The sequence below is a fragment of the Festucalex cinctus genome, chromosome 20, assembly GCF_051991245.1.
Source record: "Festucalex cinctus isolate MCC-2025b chromosome 20, RoL_Fcin_1.0, whole genome shotgun sequence".
In the NCBI taxonomy this organism is placed as follows: Eukaryota; Metazoa; Chordata; class Actinopteri; order Syngnathiformes; family Syngnathidae; genus Festucalex; species Festucalex cinctus.
The window spans coordinates 8041596-8063896 of NC_135430.1; the positions used below are offsets into that span (position 1 = coordinate 8041596).

A 22301-nucleotide genomic window follows, 5' to 3' on the forward strand; every position below is an offset into this window, starting at 1 on the left:
AAAAGGTTTGAAATGAACATTTAAAATCTGGCGAGCTGGATGTAAAAAGTATACAGCCTCACATCCAAACAATATTTTCAATATTTATTCAGGGTTTCTTGTGTATGTTTCAAATTATGGTTTCAAGACAGGGTTAAGGATTCAAGAAAGATTTAGGCTTTGAAATGAGGGTTTCCAGCCAAGGATTGGCTTTCAACCCGGGGTTAAGTTTGGAATGAGGCAGATGTAAAAGTAAAAGGCTGCGCTTTCTCCATCTCATGGGAGCAAATTGAGTGTCGGAGTCGGTGTGGACGGACGCGCCGGACCTCCCAGCGGCGGACGCAGCCAGTCAGTCGCCTTCTTATCTGGACTCCTCGTGGTAATCCCGTGCCTCCTTAAGCTTCAGCTCTGCGCCTCCCGTCTGTGTAATCCTTCCCAGATCAGCGTTGGAGGCAAAGCGCTCGCTGCCCGTCTCCCCTCGGAACGACATCCACCACCCCTATTATTTCCATTTGGTCTTTAAAGGTAGCACCTTTTGTTTCCCACTAATTTCCATTTGTATGCCAGCACGTGTCTTTTACGTTCCGCCGAGGAAAGAATTTGTTGCTGCTTTTTTTTTTTTTTTAATCTGTTTTCGTGTGTGTTAGTAAAACCCCCTCGAGGGTTGTACTCGCTCTCCACTGGGCAGTTTTTTTTTTTTTTTTAAACAGTAAAAGGCATGAAACGCAGGCCAAATGAGCAGCTGATATATTAGCTAGTTATTCCCGCAAATTGTTTTGTGCTCACAACCCGGTTCATTTGTATAGACGACAACCTCATCTATCTAAATCAATCTTGTTCATTAGAGTAGCATGTTAGTTAGCCGCTAACTCACAAAGGTACTGACTGCATGTTGGAGCATCAAGATAGTTAGCATACCCACCTATCCACTAAATGTACTGAGTTACCACGCTAATCAAACTAGTATCAAATTAGCAAACTTTTGAAGACAACTAGTCGTTATCGCTAACTCATTGAGCAGCTTAGCATATATCTGTATCTCACTTTATCACTCATTTAATGCTACCACTTTTATCAATCAAGTTTGTATCATATCAATATGTCAATTACACTTTCTATGAATTGAGAGACTAGTTAGTTAGCCTACTTAGACATGTCTATCTATATTTGCTACTAACATTTTCAGCAAAATTATCAAATTAGCTTTCTTAGAAAGCTCATTAAACTTCTTAGCATATTTATTTTACAAGACCAAGCTAGCCTATTTAACTATCAAACCATCTAATGTAGCTATTTAGCACATCAATTCAGTTGATGTGATTGTAAAACTCATCAAACTACTAAGCATATTTTACAAGTTCAAGCTAGTTAGTCCATATTGCTATCTAGCCAGCTATTATAGCTACTTGGCAAATCAATGCAGTTAGATGGCTTATAATAGCTAAGTTACATATCTTATCCAGTGTAGGTAGTTAGCATGTCAATCTCTCCATCTTCAAATTGGAATGTTGCAGTACAGCAGTAACAATGTGCCGGTGACATCCAGCTTGCGCGGTGATGAGATTACAGCTCCTAGCCTGGCCGGCGGCATTTTAACATCTCGGCTGGAGGACGACTGCCACTGCAACGAGGCCAGATAATGTCGTGATGGACGGAAACTGGTTTGTCCCCGATCACAATGTATTTGTCTCAATCAGCGGGTGACCACATACGCAGGTAGCCGTAAACGGGAACTTGGAAGGAAAACACCCCGGAGGCGTTCCGTGCTTTCCGTCAGATTCAGACGTCGGTGTCGCTCGAGTGGCCTCTCAAACGTGTGTCACTCATCAACAGCCTGCAGGCCGACGCTGGCATTTCTGGTGATGTATGTAAATCAAGGCTACTAGGGCCCGACACTATAACAAGCCCGGCTGGTATTAAAAAGACCACAGGCCACTGACCGAAACAGACGCGTAGAGGCTAATGCCGGAATAGCCGCTCTCGCCTTTGCTGTGTTTATCATGGGTCTGTGAGGTTCACTGGCCTCGGGATGTTGTTGTTTTCACCTGGATTTACTCGCGTTTGCGGCGTGAGCAGTCAGAGAAGATCTTGAAGCAAACAAGCAAGCAGGAGGGTGGTTAAGGGAAGTAGTTTGGGGTTATGGGAGGAGAGTTAGGGCGATAGGGTTAAGGGGTTTGGGTAAATAGGGTTAGGTGGTTAGTGTTGTAGGGTGATAAGGTTTTAGGATTTAGGGTTCGTAAGAGTCACAGTATATAGGTGCTTGCCACTAGGGAGTTACTGGAAGAGGTTACAAGTTGGGTGAGGCGGCTAGGGGTCTCTCTTCCCAACATTGTAGGACCAAGTTCTACTGTTGTAACGTTGACCCCTAAAAATGTGGCAGAAGAAGTTTAAATTCATCCCTGTATACCATCTGGTCACAGGTTATTTCTAGGGGTGTACCGATTGATCGGACGGGATTGGGATTGATTTCCTGAATTTTTGGTGATCAGCTGAGCCTTTAAAATTAAATAACATTGGAAGATTGAAGGTGTATGCAGTTTGTTATATAAAAAAATCAGGATGGTTTTTTTAAGTGTCCCAAAGACGTATTTATACGTTTTTGTTGTTGTTGTTTATGCTAAAGCATACAGAGGCTTTGATACAGCCACTCTGTTGAACGGTTGAAGAAACGTAGTTATTATACAACTGGCCAGCAGGTGGCAGCAGAGTATAGGAAATCAACCAGGACCATGTTGAAAGAAAAGCTCAATTACTCACAGTTCTAAATAGATTTATGAATAATGATGAAACCTAGCAATATTCTAATGCTAATTGCTGCAAAACGGAAACAGGTAGCATTTTTTTTCCTGATGAAAGAATAGACTTTAATCTTTCTTTTGGTAGGTTCCATGTTTTTATAGCAATAGAACACAATATTCTATGGGCCTTGCAAAAGTGAGTGAAGGGCATTGCTTCTGTGAAAATGGCTGGAAGTGAATGAGTTAAAGATCAGTTACCGGCGATCGGCCAGAGAATTGTTATCGGTGCACCCCGGCGACTCAAACTGCTAGTGGCTAAGAAACAAACTTCCAAACATTAAACCAACGCAAGTAGTACAGTTGGAAAGTCTGTCCCAAACATTAAACTCATTTCTTTAACTCTAACCATGTCAATCCCTGGATAGCAGAAACATCCCAAAATCTCTGCAGTTCAACACGATTACAAATCAAAGCTAACTCACCTAGCGGCGACATCTCAGGCACTCCAGCGAAGTAGGGCCCATCAAGAAACTTGGGCTCGTTATCGTTGATGTCCTGCACCTTGACCACAAACTCAGAGCGGGGCTCGACGGGCAGGTTGCTGAGCCGGTCCACGGCTTGGGCCTGCAGCGTGTAGTAGGCCTGCACTTCCCGATCCAGTCGCTTGGTGGCATGGATGTCTCCCGTGTTTTCGTCAATGGTGAAGATGGAGGTGGCGCCCTCACCCGACAAAACGTACTTCACCTTGCCGTCACCCTTGTCCACGTCCGAGTGGAGCTGTTGGAAACAAAATGGAAAGTATGGAGATATCGCATTGACTCCGGGGGAAGGAGTAAAAAACAAACAACTGATGTTAGCATTAGGGGTGTCAAATCCAGGTCCGGAGAGTAAAAAATGTGCCACAATTAGCATTAGCCAAAGGTGCTTCTAGTCAACCGGCAGGTAATAACATCCCCGTATAACTTGTGGCTAAAGCCAAACTCATTTTCTGGACCTGGATTTGTCACCTCTGGTTAGCATTTTAGCCTTTTCTTGTGTACTATTGATTTTTTTTTCAATACATTTTGAAATTGAAAATGTAAAACACATATTTCATGAAATAGTCCAAGGAACAAAAGATGAGTCTACATTGCAGTCACAGCACGGAAACACATTATAACCCAAATGTCTCCAATTAAGAGCCTGGTGTCTATTTGGCATGCGCGGCCATATTTACGGTCCATATGTGATGCAGAATATGAGCAAGCTAGTCATCTGGGGCTCTTTTCAATTCATTTTATGCACTTTGGACGCAAAAACACAGAGCATGTTTTTCTAAATGCTGAAAGCATTGTGGGAGCTTCTTTGATGAATTTGCAATTGTAAAGATATTTTCCCTCGTTTATTCTCGTCGCCAGAATGCAGAGTGCAGACTCAAGTTTTAAAAAACAAAACAAAAACGAGGTTTTGATAGGCGTTTGAGAGTAGCAACAGCGAGAGCGTGGGTCATGCTCCCGAGTGGGATAAGTCCCTTTTGATTGCTTCATATAAAATTCCTCTGAGGACAAAATGATGATCAAACTGTAAAATAGTTTTCATATCGCCAAATGAAGCTAGGTTGTATTAATAGCAGGAAAAAAAAAGGTCACATACAGATCAGACAGAACAGTGGCGTGTTCTTATTGAAAAAAACCTTTTGCAGACACCAAGACAAACCTAATAACATTTCAATATGTGAAGAGCACGTCCCTTTAAAAGAAGCGTCTGAAAGTCGCGAGTGATGTCCATCAGCGGTGAACCTTTTACATCTCCATCTAATGAGCTGCGTCAGACTACCTCAATCAAGAGTGGAAGCGCGGTGAGTTAAGGAGGCTTTTAACAGGGATGTTTTTGCAGACACAAAAGGCCGAGCTTGCAGATGAAGAGCGCGCAGACGCTGTGATGTAGCACCTTCTAGGCGAAGCGGCTTCCATTTGATGCATGTTGGGATAGAGGAGGCCGGGACAGAAAAGGGATGATTTAGGTTTGCCGAGCGCTGGAATATAAGTGCCATACTGGCTTGCATTTATATTGCACCTTTCTACCTTCAAGGTGCTCAAAGTGCTTCATTCACACTGTAAAATTTGAAGAAAACGCAGGCCATCCGGCCCTGGCGCTCACTTTTATTTGTGGTTCATAAAAATGGAAAGCCCCCCCCCCCTTACACACACACACCAAAAAAAACAAAAATACAGATGAAACAACCCACCCAAATTCAATACTTAATAATAAAATTAAATAAAATAATGTGGTTATCAAAGAAGCACAAGAAAACACATCAGCTGCTTTTTGAGTCAAGACAAACCACAAACAACACAACAGGACAAAAATAATAATGATTCGATAGTTGTACACTACATTGGCCAAACATGTAGTTTGACTGTTACAGCTAAGAAACATACCCTGCTGTAAAATTCAGTGGTTTGGCTAACTTCGGTTTGCAAGTTGGAATCTGAATCTCTGACTACAGGAATAACTCATTAAAACTGCTTTAAATACATACATTAAGTTGACACTACAGCTAAGCTAAACTTCTTAAGCGATTTTGTCCTTGTGATTGGGTCATTCCATGCCAAACACACTGGATTTAGAAGCAAATTTTGATTTGAACAAAAGTTGGTGTACTTGTTGATAGTGATGTTACAACAGTAAATGCCAAAGTTTAGTCCAATCGGGGAAGGGGTTTGGCTACCAAATTTGGACATTTTTGGCAAAAACCATTTGAAACCTTATATCTCAGGAACTACTGGGTAAATCCGAACAAAACAGGGATCGTTGGAAAGAGAATAATTTGACCTTGAAATCAACCTTTTCCACTAATCTTCCAAATGATCGAAGATTTGACCCAGTATTTCCTGAGATATAAGGATTCGAAGCAAGGCTGGCAAGCCCCTTTTTGCCAACCAAATTTGATGGGGTGTAGCTCCCAAAGCCTTGCTCCGATTGACCTCAAATTTGAGATTTCATTTTGTGACATCACTATCAACGAGCATACCAAGTTTCATTACACTCAAACTTTGCTTGGTTAAAATTTTTAGATTTTTGGAGGATGATTTGGCATATAACGATCCTATTGCCATGACACACTCGTTCACTTGTTTGAAAGTCTAACGAGTCGTTCACATACTGGTGTGTTACGTGTCTTGCTCAAGCGTACATCAATGAAGACTTAACTAGCCTCTAGCCTCGTTGTAGCTTCTGCAATTTGACGGGATTGGGCCATTTTTAGGTGGTATGACTGTAAAACATGATGGCTCTGAAACTGCGGCCTACCACAGCTGGAGGAATGGCAATCCTGTTGGCAGCCGCGTGGAATTAATTAATTAATTTAGCCTAGCTTAGCCTAGCTTCCTTAATTCATCACGATTGTGCCATCTTCAGGCCTACAATGAAAGTGGTATATAGCACTCTCGAAGGGTTGCATTCAATGGACACTCACCACTCTCTTCAACACAATTGTCTGTCCTTGTTAAGGCTATGCTGAATGTAAAGTAAAGACCTCATTCACACACTGTAGTCGGAGGGCTGAAGTGGAGTCTTACTCACCTCAATTGTGAGATTAGTCACGACTGTGCAACCTTCGGGTTGTATGTCCGTAAGACAGACTTACAGAACATGCTATTATCCAGACTGATAGCGTCTTTCAATGGACAACCCTGATGCTCACTTCACCAAACTGAACGCGGCTGCTTGAAATGCGAAATGCAAACAAGCAGTTCTCGCGCACCGCTTTTAATTGCGTGCTATGTCACAATTAAAAAGAGAAGGCCAAGTAGTCAAGAGTTGATAAACAGGAAAGTAATTTTCTCAACACAACAGCACACTGAGCCTTTTTTTTTTTGTGTGTGTGTTTGATCAAATCAAAGTCTCGAAGCTTTCAGTCACCTCCAATGGTGGGACGAATGCAAATCCTGGATCAAGCGCCCGCCACATGGTCACTGACTCTTTTTGGGATGTCTGCGGGCCACCAATGTGAGACAACAGAGCCGATATGTTTTATGCTGGGGGGGACGATGTGCATTTCAATTACAGCTGGAAAAATAACAATTGGCTTCATTATAATAACTTTTTCTGCTATTGTGTGCAGCGGCGTCTAATTAAGTTTGTGTGTGTTTGTCATATAGCGCGGTGACAGGGGGCCTCTGTAAACATTTTCTTTGCATTACCGGCGGATTATTGTCGAAAACCCTCATTCAATCTATTGGAAAATGTCAACACGGCGTTAAATAAGCAGCACTGCAAGTTTAGAGGCTGCGGTCAATATTATATTACGGCACAGGAGTAACACGCCGAACGGTGACGATACGACGGCAAAAGGGTTAGATTAATGGAATCCATCATCAGCAAGGGTTGGGGCATTCGGGGGGGGTCAAAATTGCCATTTGGCGTCCTCGAGCGGCTCGACGCTCGCGTGTTTACTCGTTGCGCAAAGTCAACATTTCATCTCAGCGTGGGGGTGCAAATCCGAGGAGGTTTGTTCACAGCGAATGCCAACGTCTTGGCAACCACGAGGGGCCAAAGTTCAAACGCAGGGGGCCATATTTGAAGTCAGGTTTTGTGGCTTTGCTTTGTCCAGTGTAGACGTTGACACTTTTGTATCACTTTTTTTGGATTTACGATGAGAACAACGGGAATCCAAAACTTGGCATTTCTGTCTGAGTTAGTGGATCTTAACCTTGTAGGATGTAATGAACTCCACCAGCTTCCTTTGCGCATTTATCGAACCCTTCCTTATTGAAAAATAAAATATGATTTTTTAATACAGGCATAGGGTTTACTTAACTCTATATTTAGAGAGCACTTTACAATAACCACAGCTGTTTTTTTTTTGTTTTTTTTAGATGGGGCAGCTGATACAAATAAAACAGCAGATGCCCCAGAATTGAACCCTGAGAAACACCCTAGGTTCTGAGAGTGACTCACGGAAGCCCCGGGGTTCAATCGAAACCAGGTTGAGAACCACCAGTCTGAGGTCTGGGAAGGACGTGTCAGGGTTCTTACTTGCAAAATGATTCCCAACCACTGGCTAATCTTTATCTATCTATGCCAGTGATTTATAATGGCCAACAGCATTATTAAATGCTCTTCCACTAGACGGCAGAAGGGACAATTGTATATCCACATGTCGTAAACAGGCCCAGATTTCCGACTAAGTACATTTGTGAGTCAAATGAGACGAGGTCATCATTATTTTAGTAGCTATCCAGCAGTTTTTCTCACATTTGAGCTCAGTAGTGCGCCATGAGATCTTTCTGATGTAAAAAATGGATGTGCCTCGACTCCATAAATGTTGAGAAACACTTGGCTTACTAGAAGACTATAAAAAGTCTGTTATAGTCTTTAGGCGGGTCTCTAACACATATTCTGCTATTGTTGCGCCACGTCAGATAACTTCTCGTGTTCTACTAAGTCGAGTGTATCGATTTATTGGAGCACCGACTCAGAGGAGCGAACAATGGGCCATCTTCAATTGTTGTCTGTAATGCTGCATTATGAGTCTCCTTGTCTGCAGCTACTGCTTATTATTGATTTGGATTTGAACACACAACTGAATTGGCTGGTCCGATTAAGTGTATCTCCGCCGTCAGTTATTCAGCAAAACGAAACCAGAAAATTGATCAAGGATCCCATAAAAATATGAGGTTGTTAAATTAAATTGACTCATGGCAAGCCCAATAAACACTTCGATTCTTTCGGCCGTGTTCTTCGTTTACGTTCAAACCAATTTCCAATTTCCCACTTCTCTGGATTTTTGAGGCAATAAAAGTAGAAATTCGATGCCATTAAACATGGAAATTGTTTCTTGCTGGAATGTCAGACGAAGGTTACGCAATTGGTCACAACTGAAATGGCAAAATCTTTCACCAGGTCACATTTGAAATGGAGGAACGCAAATAGGCTAGTTTTGTACGATCCCTTCTACACTTTTTTTTTTTTTAAGAGAAAAAAAAAACATTATAGGTAATATTTGTTCACAGGAGACAAAGGCTATTTTAACTCATTTGCTCCCAAAAACGTATCAAAACGTTCTATTTTAAATGTTGCCATGGTCCCAAAAACGTATATATAATTATTATTTTTTGTTTTTGTTTTTATGCAAGAGCATACAGAAGGCTTTGACGCAGCCTCTGAACTGAATGGCAAATGGCACTTCATTTATATAGCGCTTTCCGACCTACAAGGCCCTCAAAGTGTTTTACATTTTTGACTACCCATTCACCTACTGATCATCAATTCTGGGGCCTTAGCTGTTATTATTGTATATATGCTGCTGAATATGCTACTCTCCATGTTCATTTTTTGTTCCCCAATAAACGCTATACTTATGTCTTGATTTTTTTTTTTTTATGGGGGGCGGGGGTATTTTTCAAAAAAGAAGTGTTGGGTAAATGCACAGAGGAAACTGGTAGGGTTCAGTACCTCCCACAAGGTTAAGAACCACTAATGATTTCACAGGTGACAAGCCATAATCCAAATTTAATATTGGGACGCGTCCATCACTGTCACGTCTCCTTTTAAGCTAATGTGATATTTGTCCTTTATCGATTTTGCAGGTGACAAATGTCGAAGTCTTGGCAGGGCTGTTTTGTACTCGGCGCTATTAGCTCTTCACCAGGTGCTCTTTAAAAGTTTTAATTCTTGTGAGACATGCAAGAATACATGTTTAAAGAATATTTAAAAAAAATAAAATAAAAAATCTCCCCTGCAGGTAAAGCTCAAAGGCGCTCGGAGGAGGATGAGGAAAACCGGGTGCGATGTTGAACGTGAACTCTGGTTAAATGAGCGCCGTTCCTCCCTTTTGTGAGCCGACGGCTCTCCTGGGAGCAGCCTGCTAGCTTTTGTGTTGATCTTGTTTATCGTGTTGCGAGAGCTAAAAAGCACACACAAAAATAAAAGACCTGCTGACAGGCGCCTTGTACCAGTTTGTTCAAATTACAACACGCTGGTTGTGTTGGGCGCGAGGTGAGCGAGCAGCGCTGGCGCTTGGAAAAACTGGTGCGCCAGGCTGCGAAAAGGTCCCGTTCCTGCAGGCGACCTTTGAGCAACGGCACATCACAAAGGAGCTGGAGAGCCTTCAATCAACGCTGGACCCGGGGGATGTTCCACAGACTACTTTTTGAATTGAGTGGCGCCCGCAGCAAGGCAGTGACACAGAAGGAAAGAACCGCTCGCCAAAATATGAAACATGCCGACAATCATTCCCGGAATAAAACTGTCATTATGTTATGCTGCAATACAGTAAGCAGGAGTTATTGTTTGCTTATTGGTACTCTTTCAAACTTTTTTTCCAAAAATGATTCTTGAGCAAATCCTGATTTGCAATATTCACCCAGTGGTGAGCGGTCAGGGTCAGGAAGGTTTTCGCCGCTGGTTTAAACACGGTCAGAAACATAGACCGGCATTTGTAACCTGAATTTGAAAGCACACTCTAAAAAACAGTTTGGTAAAAGGAATAACCCAATTGTGGTAGAAATGGACCCATCCACTCATTTCTGACAAAACAACCCCCCAATGGCCCAATATATATATATATATATATATATATATATATATATATATATATATATATATATATATATATATATATATATATATATATATACATATATTTGTATAAACCAACCATTTTCGGTGTAGGTTTTATGGAGCAAAAAAAAAACTTTTTCTGTTTGTGTGTGTGTTTTTTTTTTTTTTTTTTTTTTTTTTTTGACCCAACTTAATCCAAAGAGTTCTATTAGGCTGTTTTCGACCCAATGTGTTTTTGTTTTTCCTTGTTTGACCCAATTGGTTATAGAGTGTAGGTACACAAATAAATAAAACAACCCACAACCCATTTAACACCCCAAAAGTTGGGTCCAAATAATAAAACCAAACACGGTGCATTGGCACGTTTTTTGACCCAACTGTTTTTAGAGTGAAAATACACAAATAAATGAAATAACCCATAAAACAACCCAACGACAAAAATTAGATTGGTTTGTAGATTATACATTTTGACTCATCTGCAATAAATATTCATTATGATCCAACGTTTTGGAATACCCAAAACATTGCGTCGATCCCATTTTGATCCAGATGTTTTTAGAGTGAAGCATTTGCGAAACGTATGGTTTATTGAGATAATACCCGCCGACCACTTGCCGCCATTTGACATTTTTTTCCCCCTCATTTCATTCTGTTCTGCTACTTTCTATTTCAGTCCAAACATCATTTCCTGTCTGTGTTTCATTTAATTGCTCTTTTCTTCATTTTTCGTCGTTTGAAAATCAATAACCGAGCAGACGTTTCAATCCGGCAGGCATAATTCATTACATTGGCTTTGTTAATCATTAAAAAGCAGGCCAAGACCAGAGGAAGATGTGTGACTGTGCTACCCAAAAAAAAAAAAAAAAAAAAAAAAAAAAGTAAAGAGGGCTTGTGAGCAGCTGGCATGGACATCAGCACTTGTCATCTATTCACTGCGTCCAGCCGTCGCCATTGGAGAAGCAAATTGATCCGGAGGGCTGCGTTTGAACCATTTTCAACTAACTGACCACAACATTAGGTACACCTGCACAATATCATATGGCGTATTCAAAAGTCCGCTTACATGAAGCTACGCTTGTATGATGACATCAAAAATGAGGAAAGTACTTGAAAATCCTGTAAATTCTAATAATTAACCTTACATATTTATAGCCCGTGTAATTTCATTTCGTTGTGAGTGTGTTGTATTTAATTGAATTTTTTCCCTATTATTTATCAATATGTTGATTGGTTGTAATATATCACTTTAATCTTCAGTGTATTTCTACTATCACAAACATTCTCATTTACAAATTAACACTTTAAATTAAATAATCATATTTCTTTCATTTTATTTCACCTTTTATTTATTTTTCAACATTTTTACCATTATGATCATTCTTCCAATTGATGTAGTAGTTATAAAGATGATTTTATATATATATATATATATATATATATATATATATATATATATATATATATATATATATATATATATATATGCACAATATATCGAAAAAATATCGATATCGCGATATTGGCTCGTGCAATATGCATATCGCAAATATAATGCATATGAGATTTGATGCTTTTATCTGAATTTGACCAGTCAGCCGTGAACTAAACTGTGCACCACCATCCAATAGTTGAACATTATCGAGAGTTCATTGCATGAAAAAATGTAATTCTTTCATTAGATTATAAAAATGTAATTTCTTTAGATACACTTTAAATATCGCAATAATATCGATATCGCTATATTCGGCAACCTTATCGCATATCGCATGATTTTCCAATATCGTGCAGCCCTAACATATATATATATATATATATATATATATATATATATATATATATATATATATATATATGTATATATATATATATATATATATTTGGATGCCGAGTCGGCGAAGTTTCTGACAGTCACCAGGGTGTTGCTCAACTTTGTTTTCTCGCCTCCGATTCAAAATTAGCCAAATCGAAAGCCAGATGTTGAATCTGCACCAATGAAACGATGCACAATAGGCTCGACAACGTGAATAAAGGCCGGCCGGCCGCTTCTGGCATCTTAACGAGCAAACGCGGTGAGACAATGCGACGAGACAGGGTTGCGTTTCCGCTCTCCATCACACGACCGCCTCTGCCACTACACTACGAGCGCCTTGATATGATCCCAATTCACACACACGCGGGGCCGCGGTGGCGCTCCAAGCGTGGGAAACAATGAGACGTGACATCCGAGGGAAAGGAAGGTGCGGCGGCGGCCAAAGTTTCCCGAGTGAAGGCTCAAATGATGAATGGCGGACATTTGTGCTGGGAGTTTATATCCAGCCAGAGAGACTGATGGTCTCCCCGCGCTCGACACTCAGCACCTGTATCGCTGCCAAGCGCGATGCTGACGGGCATCGGCCCACCGCACCTTAGGGGGGGGGAAGTCGTTTAAGATCACAGTCGGGCTAAAAGAAATTTACAAAAATAAAATGAAAAATCGGACATTAACGCTTGAAACAGGCTGCGAACGCTGAACCAGAAATCACACTTTGGTTGTATTTGATGATAAACAACAGTTTCAAGTAGGGGTGTCACAATTGGTGCGTTAATGTTGAGTTAATTTAAAGTTCCTATAATGCCACTAAATTTTTTTAACGCCCTTACTTGGAAAGCCTGTACTGTCGGAATTCCAGTCGCAGCGCAGCAGACACGTCCACGTCAACATTTAGCAGTGATAAATGTAATAATAATGCATATATTTGTGGAGACTGCAGTCAAGTTAACTTGTTAACTTGGGTTATATATATCATTTATTATTTTATTATTATTTTTTAATAATTAGTAAATTAAAATTGTATTAATAATGAAATAAGTTTCAATATATTTAGTAAAAGGGGTAGGACTAGATAAGTTTTTAACTTCTTCCTACTCCCTTTTGAACATGTAAGTTATGATTAATTGAATGATTATGTTATTGGGATTTTCTTCTATTTTGATTGTTGTTTTTTGTTTTATCTCTGCTGTTCATCTGTTTATATGTTCAAAAAATAATAAAAGGAAAAGTTGTATTTTACACTTAAAAATGTCTAGAATTTCACAAGTTGCATCATGTTAAAGGTTAGATATAGCTCTTAATATGAAAAGAAAAATGCACTGAGTTGTCACCAACGTCTTACAAATGCAATTATGCCATCTAGTGGGAGAAAAATTACCTTAACACAAATCAATATCACACTTGTTTTTTACAGTACAGTCCATATTTTTAACTCAATTTTATGAATTATTATGACATTACTGTATCAATGACCAAATGATGCAGCCATATTTCTATTAGTTTAACTTTTTCTTTTTTTTTTTACACATTTAAGTTAACAAGATTATGAAACCTGCGACTGGCTGGCAACCAGTCCAGGGTGCACCCCGCCTACTGCCCAAAGCCAGCTGAGATAGGCTCCAGCACCCCCCCCCGCGACCCTTGTGAGGAATAAGCGGTCAAGAAAATGGATGGATGGGTGGAAGAGTATGAAACTTGTAAAACAATGTATTGTACATTTAGAACAGATATAAAATTTGTGATTAACCATGCGTTAACTATTGAAATCATGAGATTAATTACAATGACATTTTTAATCGCCTGACAGCTCTCGTGTTACGCATTACTTAGTACCTGGAGAAAATTCACAAGCACCGAGAGAACATGCAAATTGCACACACGGGAAGACAGCTGAGATTCGAACACTGAACCTCAGAACTTTGAGGCAGAAGTGCCCCACTATTGTTAGGTGTTCCACAGGGTTCAATCTTGAGGCCCCTGTTGTTTTAGTGCTTGACATCTCGGACATTACATTACATGTCATCAATCAGACATTGTGAATAACGGCTATCTCTTATCCAGCTGACAGGGACTAAGGTGAAACCCAAATAACAACAACTTGTAATGTGGCAATGTAATCTCTAGACTCTTATTTTACCATTAAAAAAAAAAGTCTGTTTACAGCTTATTTTCAGCTCTTTGGTAATCAACAGTTCCAATTATAAACAATTTGCAGGGTCATCAACCATGTCAGATTATGCTTAGGTGTGCCTAATAAAGTGGTGATGTAATCTTTGAGGAGACAAGCGAGCCGCCGGCCCCTCGACTTGGCCGCCATTCGCCCGCTCACACATCAATGGACTTCATCAAAGTGGCAGTCAGGGCAAGCTATTGTATTTATTTCTTTATTTTGTGTGTGCGCGGGTGTGTGCGTGTGCTGCCCTCATCACAGGGATGCACATGAATGGGGGACAGGAATAGGCATCCCTTTCAAATCATTCTGGAGGAGGGAATCAAAGCTCCTTTGTCGTGAAAAAGACGAGTCAGATGCAAAGCGCCGCCGCCACAGCCGCTATTTTGTTGTGTTTTTTTTTTTTTTTTGCTTCTTCCCCCCCTCCTGCGCGGCGACAGCAGGAGGCTGCCAGTCGTCTGATGGACACATCCAAATAAAAGTGAACAATGGCAAGCCGACTATATCATATCCGCGTTGGCTGGTGTCACTGGCAGAAACGCGCGAGGTGAACATTGTGTTTTATTTGAGCTCGTTCGGGGGCGTGGTAGCTGCAGCAAAGACGGCATCAAAACTGCCGTCACTCCGCTTTCTATACTTTTGTCCTAATTAGCGTGACCGGCCAGTCGATCCCAGTTTCAACTTTTGACAAACAGGCAGTGGAGGGTTAGGATTTGAAACGTGGGAGGAAAACGTCACACGGGAAGGCCATGAGAGCCAAGATTCAAACCCTGAACGTCAGCAGTGAGGCAGACAGGCTACACACTTGTTCACCATGCTGCAATCTCGTTAATTGTGTAGAATTTGGTTGACCGCACGTCAAAATGATGAACTGTTTCATCATTCAAACTTGAAGCAGTCAGTCAGTTAGGCAGGCAGTTACCCAATCAGTTAGGTAGTTAGCCAGGCAGGTAGGTAGTCAGTTAGATAGACAGTCAGCAAGTCAGCTAGGTAGGTAGGTAGTGAGGTAGTCAGTTACCCTATCAGTCAAGTAGTTAGTTAGTTAGTTAGTTAGTTAGTTAGTTACCCAATCAGTCCAGAAGGGAAGTAGTTAGCTTGTAGGTAGTCAGTCAGTCAGTTAGTTAGTTAGTTAGTTAGTTATGCAGGCAGGCAGGTAGTCTGTAGGTAGGTTGTCAGCCAGTCAATTACTCAGTTAAATAGTTATGTAGTTAGGTAGTCATTTAGGTAGGTAGTCAGTAAGTAAGCTCGGTAAGTAGCTAACTACTTAGCGTACTAGCTTACTTACTGACTACATATATGTTTGGTATTGTATTGGTCACATATATGTTACTAAATCAGGTAGGAAAGTAGTTAGTTAGTTAGTTAGTTAGTTAGTCAGCCAGTCAATTACTCAATTAAATAGTTATGTAGTTAGGTAGTCATTTAGGTAGGTAGTCAGTAAGTAAGCTTGGTAAGTAGTTAGTCAGTTACCCAATCAGTCAGGTAGGAAAATAAATTAGTTAGTTAGTTAGTTAGTTAGTTAGTTAGTTAGTTAGTTAGTTAGTTAGTTAGTTAGTTAGTTAGGCAGGCAGGCAGTTAACAAGTCAGTCAGATAAGTAAGTACGTAGTCAGTCGGTTGGTCAGTCAGTCAGTTAGGTAGGTAAGCAGCAGACTGCCAGTAGGTAGTAAGACATTCAGTTCAAAAATCAGTTAACTAGTTATGGATCCAGTTAGGTAGCTAGTCAATAGATTATTTAGGTGGGCAGTTAGTCAGTCAGGTAGGTGAGTTGTCAGTCAAGTAGTTCAACAAGTTTGTTTGTGCACAGATGCTGCCATCACAAACCGCATTTTAAACAGAATTTGTTTCAGAAAAAAACAACCAAAAAAACAAATAAAAAGTCCCATTTTCAGACACTTATACCTATCCAGTCGACACAATAATGTTAAACCAAGATTCAATCTGGATCTAATCTAGGTTGCCCATTTGGCAGCAATGTAAATCAATGTTGAGACGCTCACACCCCCTCAAATGTCATCCGCTCAGGTTGCCATTTGTTGTGCTTATGTGGGCTCTTAGCAGCTCTTGGAAGGACGTAAACTTCAGCTCCTTCTGGCTATTAAGATCCTCGCCGCTAGTCATTGATTTCACGCCTGATAAATGTTAAAGCCTTGGCAGTCTGGCCAGTGTTCTTATTGGACTTCAGCGCATAGACAGGACCACCCGGCCACCTCCCGCCTCCACCCCCCACTGGCCCAAAATGAAATGAATGTTACCGTAGCCGCCTAAGTGCTGGAAGAAGCCATGCATCACCTCAACGTGAGTCACAGCCCGCAAAAACACTACACCAGCGCTCCGATAGCGCGCTAATGCGCCTCCATGATTTGCGATAAAACGCATTTATAAATGAAACCCAACACAAAAAAAACAAAAGTGCAGTTTTGATTTTAAAAACAACACACACAAGTCTTGTGGGGTTTTTTTTTCTTCTTTTGGCGAGCGAGAAGTATAGCTATAAATATCTGCTTTCTGAAGGCCCGGCCAGATATTTCCACCTCTGATTTGGGCTCATAAAAGAGTTACAACCTTGTGAATGCACACGCACGCACCCACACACCCCCACACACACACAGTGCTTCTCTATCTCACACTCTCATAGCTGATAGCAAATAATATGATTTGTCGGAGGGGCTCGGAGGGGGGGTCAAGGTAACGATTTGACACGTCTTCTCTTCCGATGTGCCACAATAACAATTTACTAGTTGCACTGTTGGTTGGCAACACTCGCGTTCAATACCACAAAACGACAAATGTCACTTTATACACACTCATTAGCCATTACATTCACTCTCGACACTTCTTGACAAGTAAATTCATAAGTGAATTAGTATTATTAGTAAAGTAGTATCTGCAGCAATAGCAGTTACTGTATGATGATGAATAATGATGATAACAATAGCAGTCGTAGTAATAGTAACAATATTGATATCAATAATATAATTAATCGTAGAAGTAATACTATTAATATTATAATAAAATGCTGTCATTGTTAAATAATAACAAGTAAATAATTTTAATGGGATACTTGACTCATTGAACAATTTTCAGCAGTGAAAAGTTCATATTTTATCCAGAATGAATTTGATAACTTCATTATTTTTTTTTTCATGTACAATGAATACCTTTAAAAAGTAATTTTTCGACTTGCTGTCGACTGATGATGACATCACCTGTGCTGAGGAAGTAGGTAACGGCCAATCATGGCTCACCTGTTTTCTGGGTTTAGTCAGTAAACTGAGTCATGATTGGTCATTACCTACTTTCTCAACACAGGTGATGTCATCATCAGTCGACAGCAAGTAGAAAAATGACTTTTTAAAGGTATTAATTGTACATGAAAAATAATGAAGTTACCACATTAATTATAGAAAAAAAAAATTTTTATTGCTGAAAATGGCTCAATTAGTCAAGTATCCCTTTAAAAAAAATTGATACAATTAGTAGCTGCTAATAATAATAATAATAATAATAATAATAATAATAATAATAATAATAATAATTTTGTATTCATTTTTAATTTTAATATTTCTCACATTTTTAAAATATTTTAAATATTATATATTAGAATGTAAAAATACATTTATTTGCTTAATTTGCTTAATTATATTCATTATTATCATATACAGTATCATTATATGTCCATTTGTACTAATCTAAATAAATTAAAGAAAAAACATTGTTTGTTGCGTCACTACAAATGGCTGGACTGATGGCGCATCCAACAACACGGTAGCTCATGTTCAATGGAACAACATTTGAGGTGGCATTTGCAGCAAGAAAAAACAAGTCGGATGCTTTAAGTGCTTCCTTGCACATGCTCTAAAAATGATTTCTTGGTACTTTGTTTCAAAGTTAACAGTGTTTTACACTGTTAACTTTGAAAAAAAAAAAAAAAAAAAAAAAAAAAAAAAAAAGGCCCGAAAGAATAAAGTAGGCTGTTGGGCTTCTTGGCAAATAGGCAGGCACAGCGTGAGGACGACGCTCCGAGTGATGAATGGAATCAAATCCTTGCTTAACGGCAGCGCCGGTGATTTGCGGCTGATTTTACGAGCGGCGGCCGGGCCGGGGTGGTGGGGTGGGGAGGGAATGGTGGTGGGCACGAGGAGAGGAACTTTGTTGTATTGTGAAGGTGAGCCATCAAGGTGAGTCTCACTCTCCCGCTTTGTGAAAAAAAAAAAAAAAAGCGTTTGCTAAATCCCATTTTCCGGCCATATGATGAAAAAGTGAGCGCGGCGGCCGAGGAGCCATTACGGCGGAGGAGGCATGCCGCTCCGAGGGGAGTTTCTCCAGCGCCGCTCCGTCTTTTCTTTTTCCGTCCTGTCTTGATCTCGAGGGTAATGTGACAAAGCCCTTCACACTTTTTTTTTTTTTTTTGCCTTGGAAAAAAAAAAAAAGCCGTTGTCCAATTTGCACGGCTCCTGCCGAAAAGTAAAAATTGGCAACTGCGCTCTGCTTTGTGGCCTTTCTAAAGAGGCTGCTCTCCATCCGTCTTGCAGCCACTCTGCATTGTCTTGGAAAAAAAAAAAGCTCAGATAAAATGTCCTAAAAGTGCTCTTCTGCAGGTAAAATGAGGAAGATTTCCCATTCCTTGGTGTAGCGCCATCCATCATACCTTTTATATCGCCGCCTAATTATGCTGGCCTTGGTCTCTGAGTGTGAAGGTACTATTCATCCAGAATGATACCTCAGGATGTTTTTTTTCCGTGGGGCGGGTGTTAGCACTCACTGCTTGACAGACAATGGTGGCGACACACCCGTGCAGATGGTTTGGGGTCAATGAGATAGCACGGGGGGGGGGGGGTCGCGCCGCACTCATAACACTAATTAGAGTCGCGATAATTAAACTCCCGAGTCTTTCCTGGCAGACACTAATCAGAACGGCGCCACTTTAAGGCTTTTGAAGGCTCTCAAACGCAGGAAAGGTAGAAGCTGAATTAGGTTAAAAAATGGGCAGGTAGTCAAGAAGAAAGAGAACAAATTCAATCAAAGATGCGAAGAAGCCACCAACGGGCCACTGCAGACGAGGAACGGCCACCAACAAGCCTTGAAATCGGCAAATGTTTGTCCAATGATGCCTATTTTATGAGTTATCATGTGGTGCGACCATAATAAACTTTTATTTTGAAATATATTTAAAGACAGGAGGTTGTATCAGCCACAAGACAGGAAAGAACCAATGAGAGCAGCTATCAGGTTATGTTTAAAAAGTTCAAACTTTTAAACTGGTATGTAGTGGTCATTTTTTCATTAGAATTGTACTTGTGTGGCTCGCTAGCTTCTATTGTTTAGATGGATAATTGTTAACCTCAAAACTTGGATTTATGTTGAAAATATCGGTGCGACCAACCATTATAGAAAGCTTTCAATGATAGTTGTATGTCCTAAATCGTAGATAATAGTAAATAATAATAACAAATATTGTACATGTTTTTTTATAATAAATTAACCGTGCTGGGTCTGGTAAAATCCTTACCCGTCAATGATCCATAGACGAAAAAGAAAAATCTTCAAAATGTCTAATTTTGTGTCACCCATCTTTCCAGTATATCCGCTTCTGGGTTGAAAATCATTTGGGCGAATTTCAAAGAGTTTGTCAAAGTGCGAGTCCTGGAGTTCACCCTAAATGGCTGCTTCCAAACAAAATGGCTGACTTCCTCTTTTGATTTAAGGCACTAGCTTGCTTACATGGTGTACATGGAGACTTCCAAATGAAATCACTCTGAATGAAGATTTCTGTTGCGATTGGTTGGCGGCCAGTTCAGGGTGTACCCCGCCTACTGCCCGAAGCAAGCTGGGATAGACTCCAGCACCCCCCCGCAACCCTTGTGAGGAGTAAGCAGTCAAGAAAATGGATAAATGGATGAAGATTTCTGGAACCAGTTTTTCATGTCAAGTCCAGGTGACATGATCTATTCCAGGGGTCTCCAAGTTGGGTCCTCGAGAGCCCCTATCCAGCCTGTTTTCCATGTTTCCGTCCTTCAGTACAGCTGAATCTAATGATCAGCTAATCAGCGAGCTTTGCAGAAGCCTGATAACGATCCCAATCATGAATCAGGTGTGTTAGTGGAGAGAAACATGGAAAACAAGCTGGATAGGAGCTCTCGAGGACCCAACTTGGAGACCCCTGATCTATCCCGATCTGCCGTTGACATGCTCCACCACGTTAATCAGATCAGGCGTGTTTCAGCCGTGGGATGCACGGAAATCGATGTCAACATCACAAGATTTATCTAGACGAAGTTTGTTTATCTATTTAGCACGGTGATAGTTTTAGCATTATTATTTGTAACATCTTGATAAAAACAAGTGCCAAGTATTTTAAAACTACTTCTCCCGTGGCATACAAGCTCTTGGTAAAACGTCGCCACTTTAAAGTGCATAAACGACGACGTCACGACACATTTACATCAAGACGGCATGTGCAGACTGGACACAACCTGGCTATTCCAACCGAATCTGAATGATATTCCTTTTCATTCCGACCAGAGGATTTCTTCAGATGAATTCTAATCAGAATATATGACTGCATGTAAACACAACTATTGAGCCTTATTTGTGACTCTGTTTTGATAGTCCACTGAATTTCTTGTTAAGCCAACGTGCCGTCAGGGGCTAAATAAAAATATGTCTAACTTTCCAGGGGACAAAATTAGCATCCGCCAACATCAGCACACTTGTTAAGACGGAGCTCGAAGCACTACTGCACCTACAATCGACACTATAATCTACCCCTTAGGGCTAATTACCGAACTGAAAAGTACCCTATAAAGTTACAAGTATGATCCCAAGCTATAAAAGTCAAGTGTCAAGGGTATACAAACCGTGAACATTTCCCGGGTAGCGCCACAAGTCATCTGAGCCCTAAAGGTACCATCATGTTCAAGTGTGCAGGCTTGGTCTCGAGTGATCGTGAAAGTGACTTTTTATGAGGCTACGTGTATGTCTTGTTGTGTAACTTTGATGCAAAGTGCCACAATATTTGTAAACAAAAAAAAACATAAGAGCCAACATCCAAGGCAGGTTTCATTGAACGGTGGCCAAAAAAACCACGGGGAATTGCATTAGTGCACCAGTATGATGTCAAGAACAATGCTCTGTCTCAAGAGTTGAAGTGAAATATCCACTTTACCCCCCGTTCTCCTTCTCCAATCAGGCAAACTCGCATCTTTCATATTTCCTTAATGCGTGCTGAGGCATAATTGCCGATGTTTGTTTACTGCACGCACTCACGGTCTCTCTCTCCCGCTTGGTGTTCGACACACATTTTGATTAAAACAAAACACAAAAACACTCGGCTAAGAGCACTCGTGGCTCTTCTTTGTTAACGGGAGAGACATCGATAATCTCCTCGCAAAGGCGCCTAAACCCACAGATTAAGATGGCCGACAAGGACAAGGGGCGAGAAACAGAGATTGCGGATCAGCGGGTGACGGCCACGCATGATTAGCCATAAATCACCAGAGTTTGCCGACGGAAGTTTCTAAGGACGAGGACGGCTGCCAGGTTACGGAGCTCGAAGGAGTTCTGCGTGGTTATCGGTCCAATCACTAAGCTCATTAGGACGCTTCAAGATACAGACCGGCAGATTGATTGTTAGCATTAATCCCCTTTACAACCAATCCTAAAGTTGTTCTTCTCCAATTGGTTTGTATCTGGAAAATATTTTACGATACCGTATGTCAACGTGACGGCTTAAATCTGGTTGAGTTGAGGAACAGGAAAACACAACACCAGATGTAGCAAAGTGTGACTTAAATTAAAAGTACTTTCAAGTTGGGAGTAGTAAACCTTCATTTCACTTTTCTGTTTCTGTTCATTCTGTTCTTCTTCCAGAATAAAGTTACTACATTCTTCATGTTGAAGGTGGTTCGTTAAATGCTTCAACATGAGGATCCCAGAGGAAAGTAAAATCAAATCACAAGTTGATCCAGAGAATCTAGAAAAGACTGCACTTGACTTGTTCCTGGTGATAACAATTAGGTTTGGACACGTTCAACCCTTTCTTGTCACTGCGTTATTTTT

The 22301-nt window shown here is 40.6% G+C and overlaps 1 protein-coding gene across 2 annotated transcripts in view; it reads right to left on the bottom strand.

The window, feature by feature from the left end:
* The window catches only part of LOC144009368 (cadherin-7-like), a 185605-nt gene that overhangs the window by 62460 nt on the left and 100844 nt on the right, over positions 1–22301 (bottom strand). For both annotated transcript variants that reach the window (XM_077509080.1, XM_077509081.1), the window contains one exon: positions 3200–3494. In XM_077509080.1, the coding sequence (XP_077365206.1) occupies positions 3200–3494 (295 nt within the window). The remainder of the gene's footprint in view (positions 1–3199; positions 3495–22301) is intronic.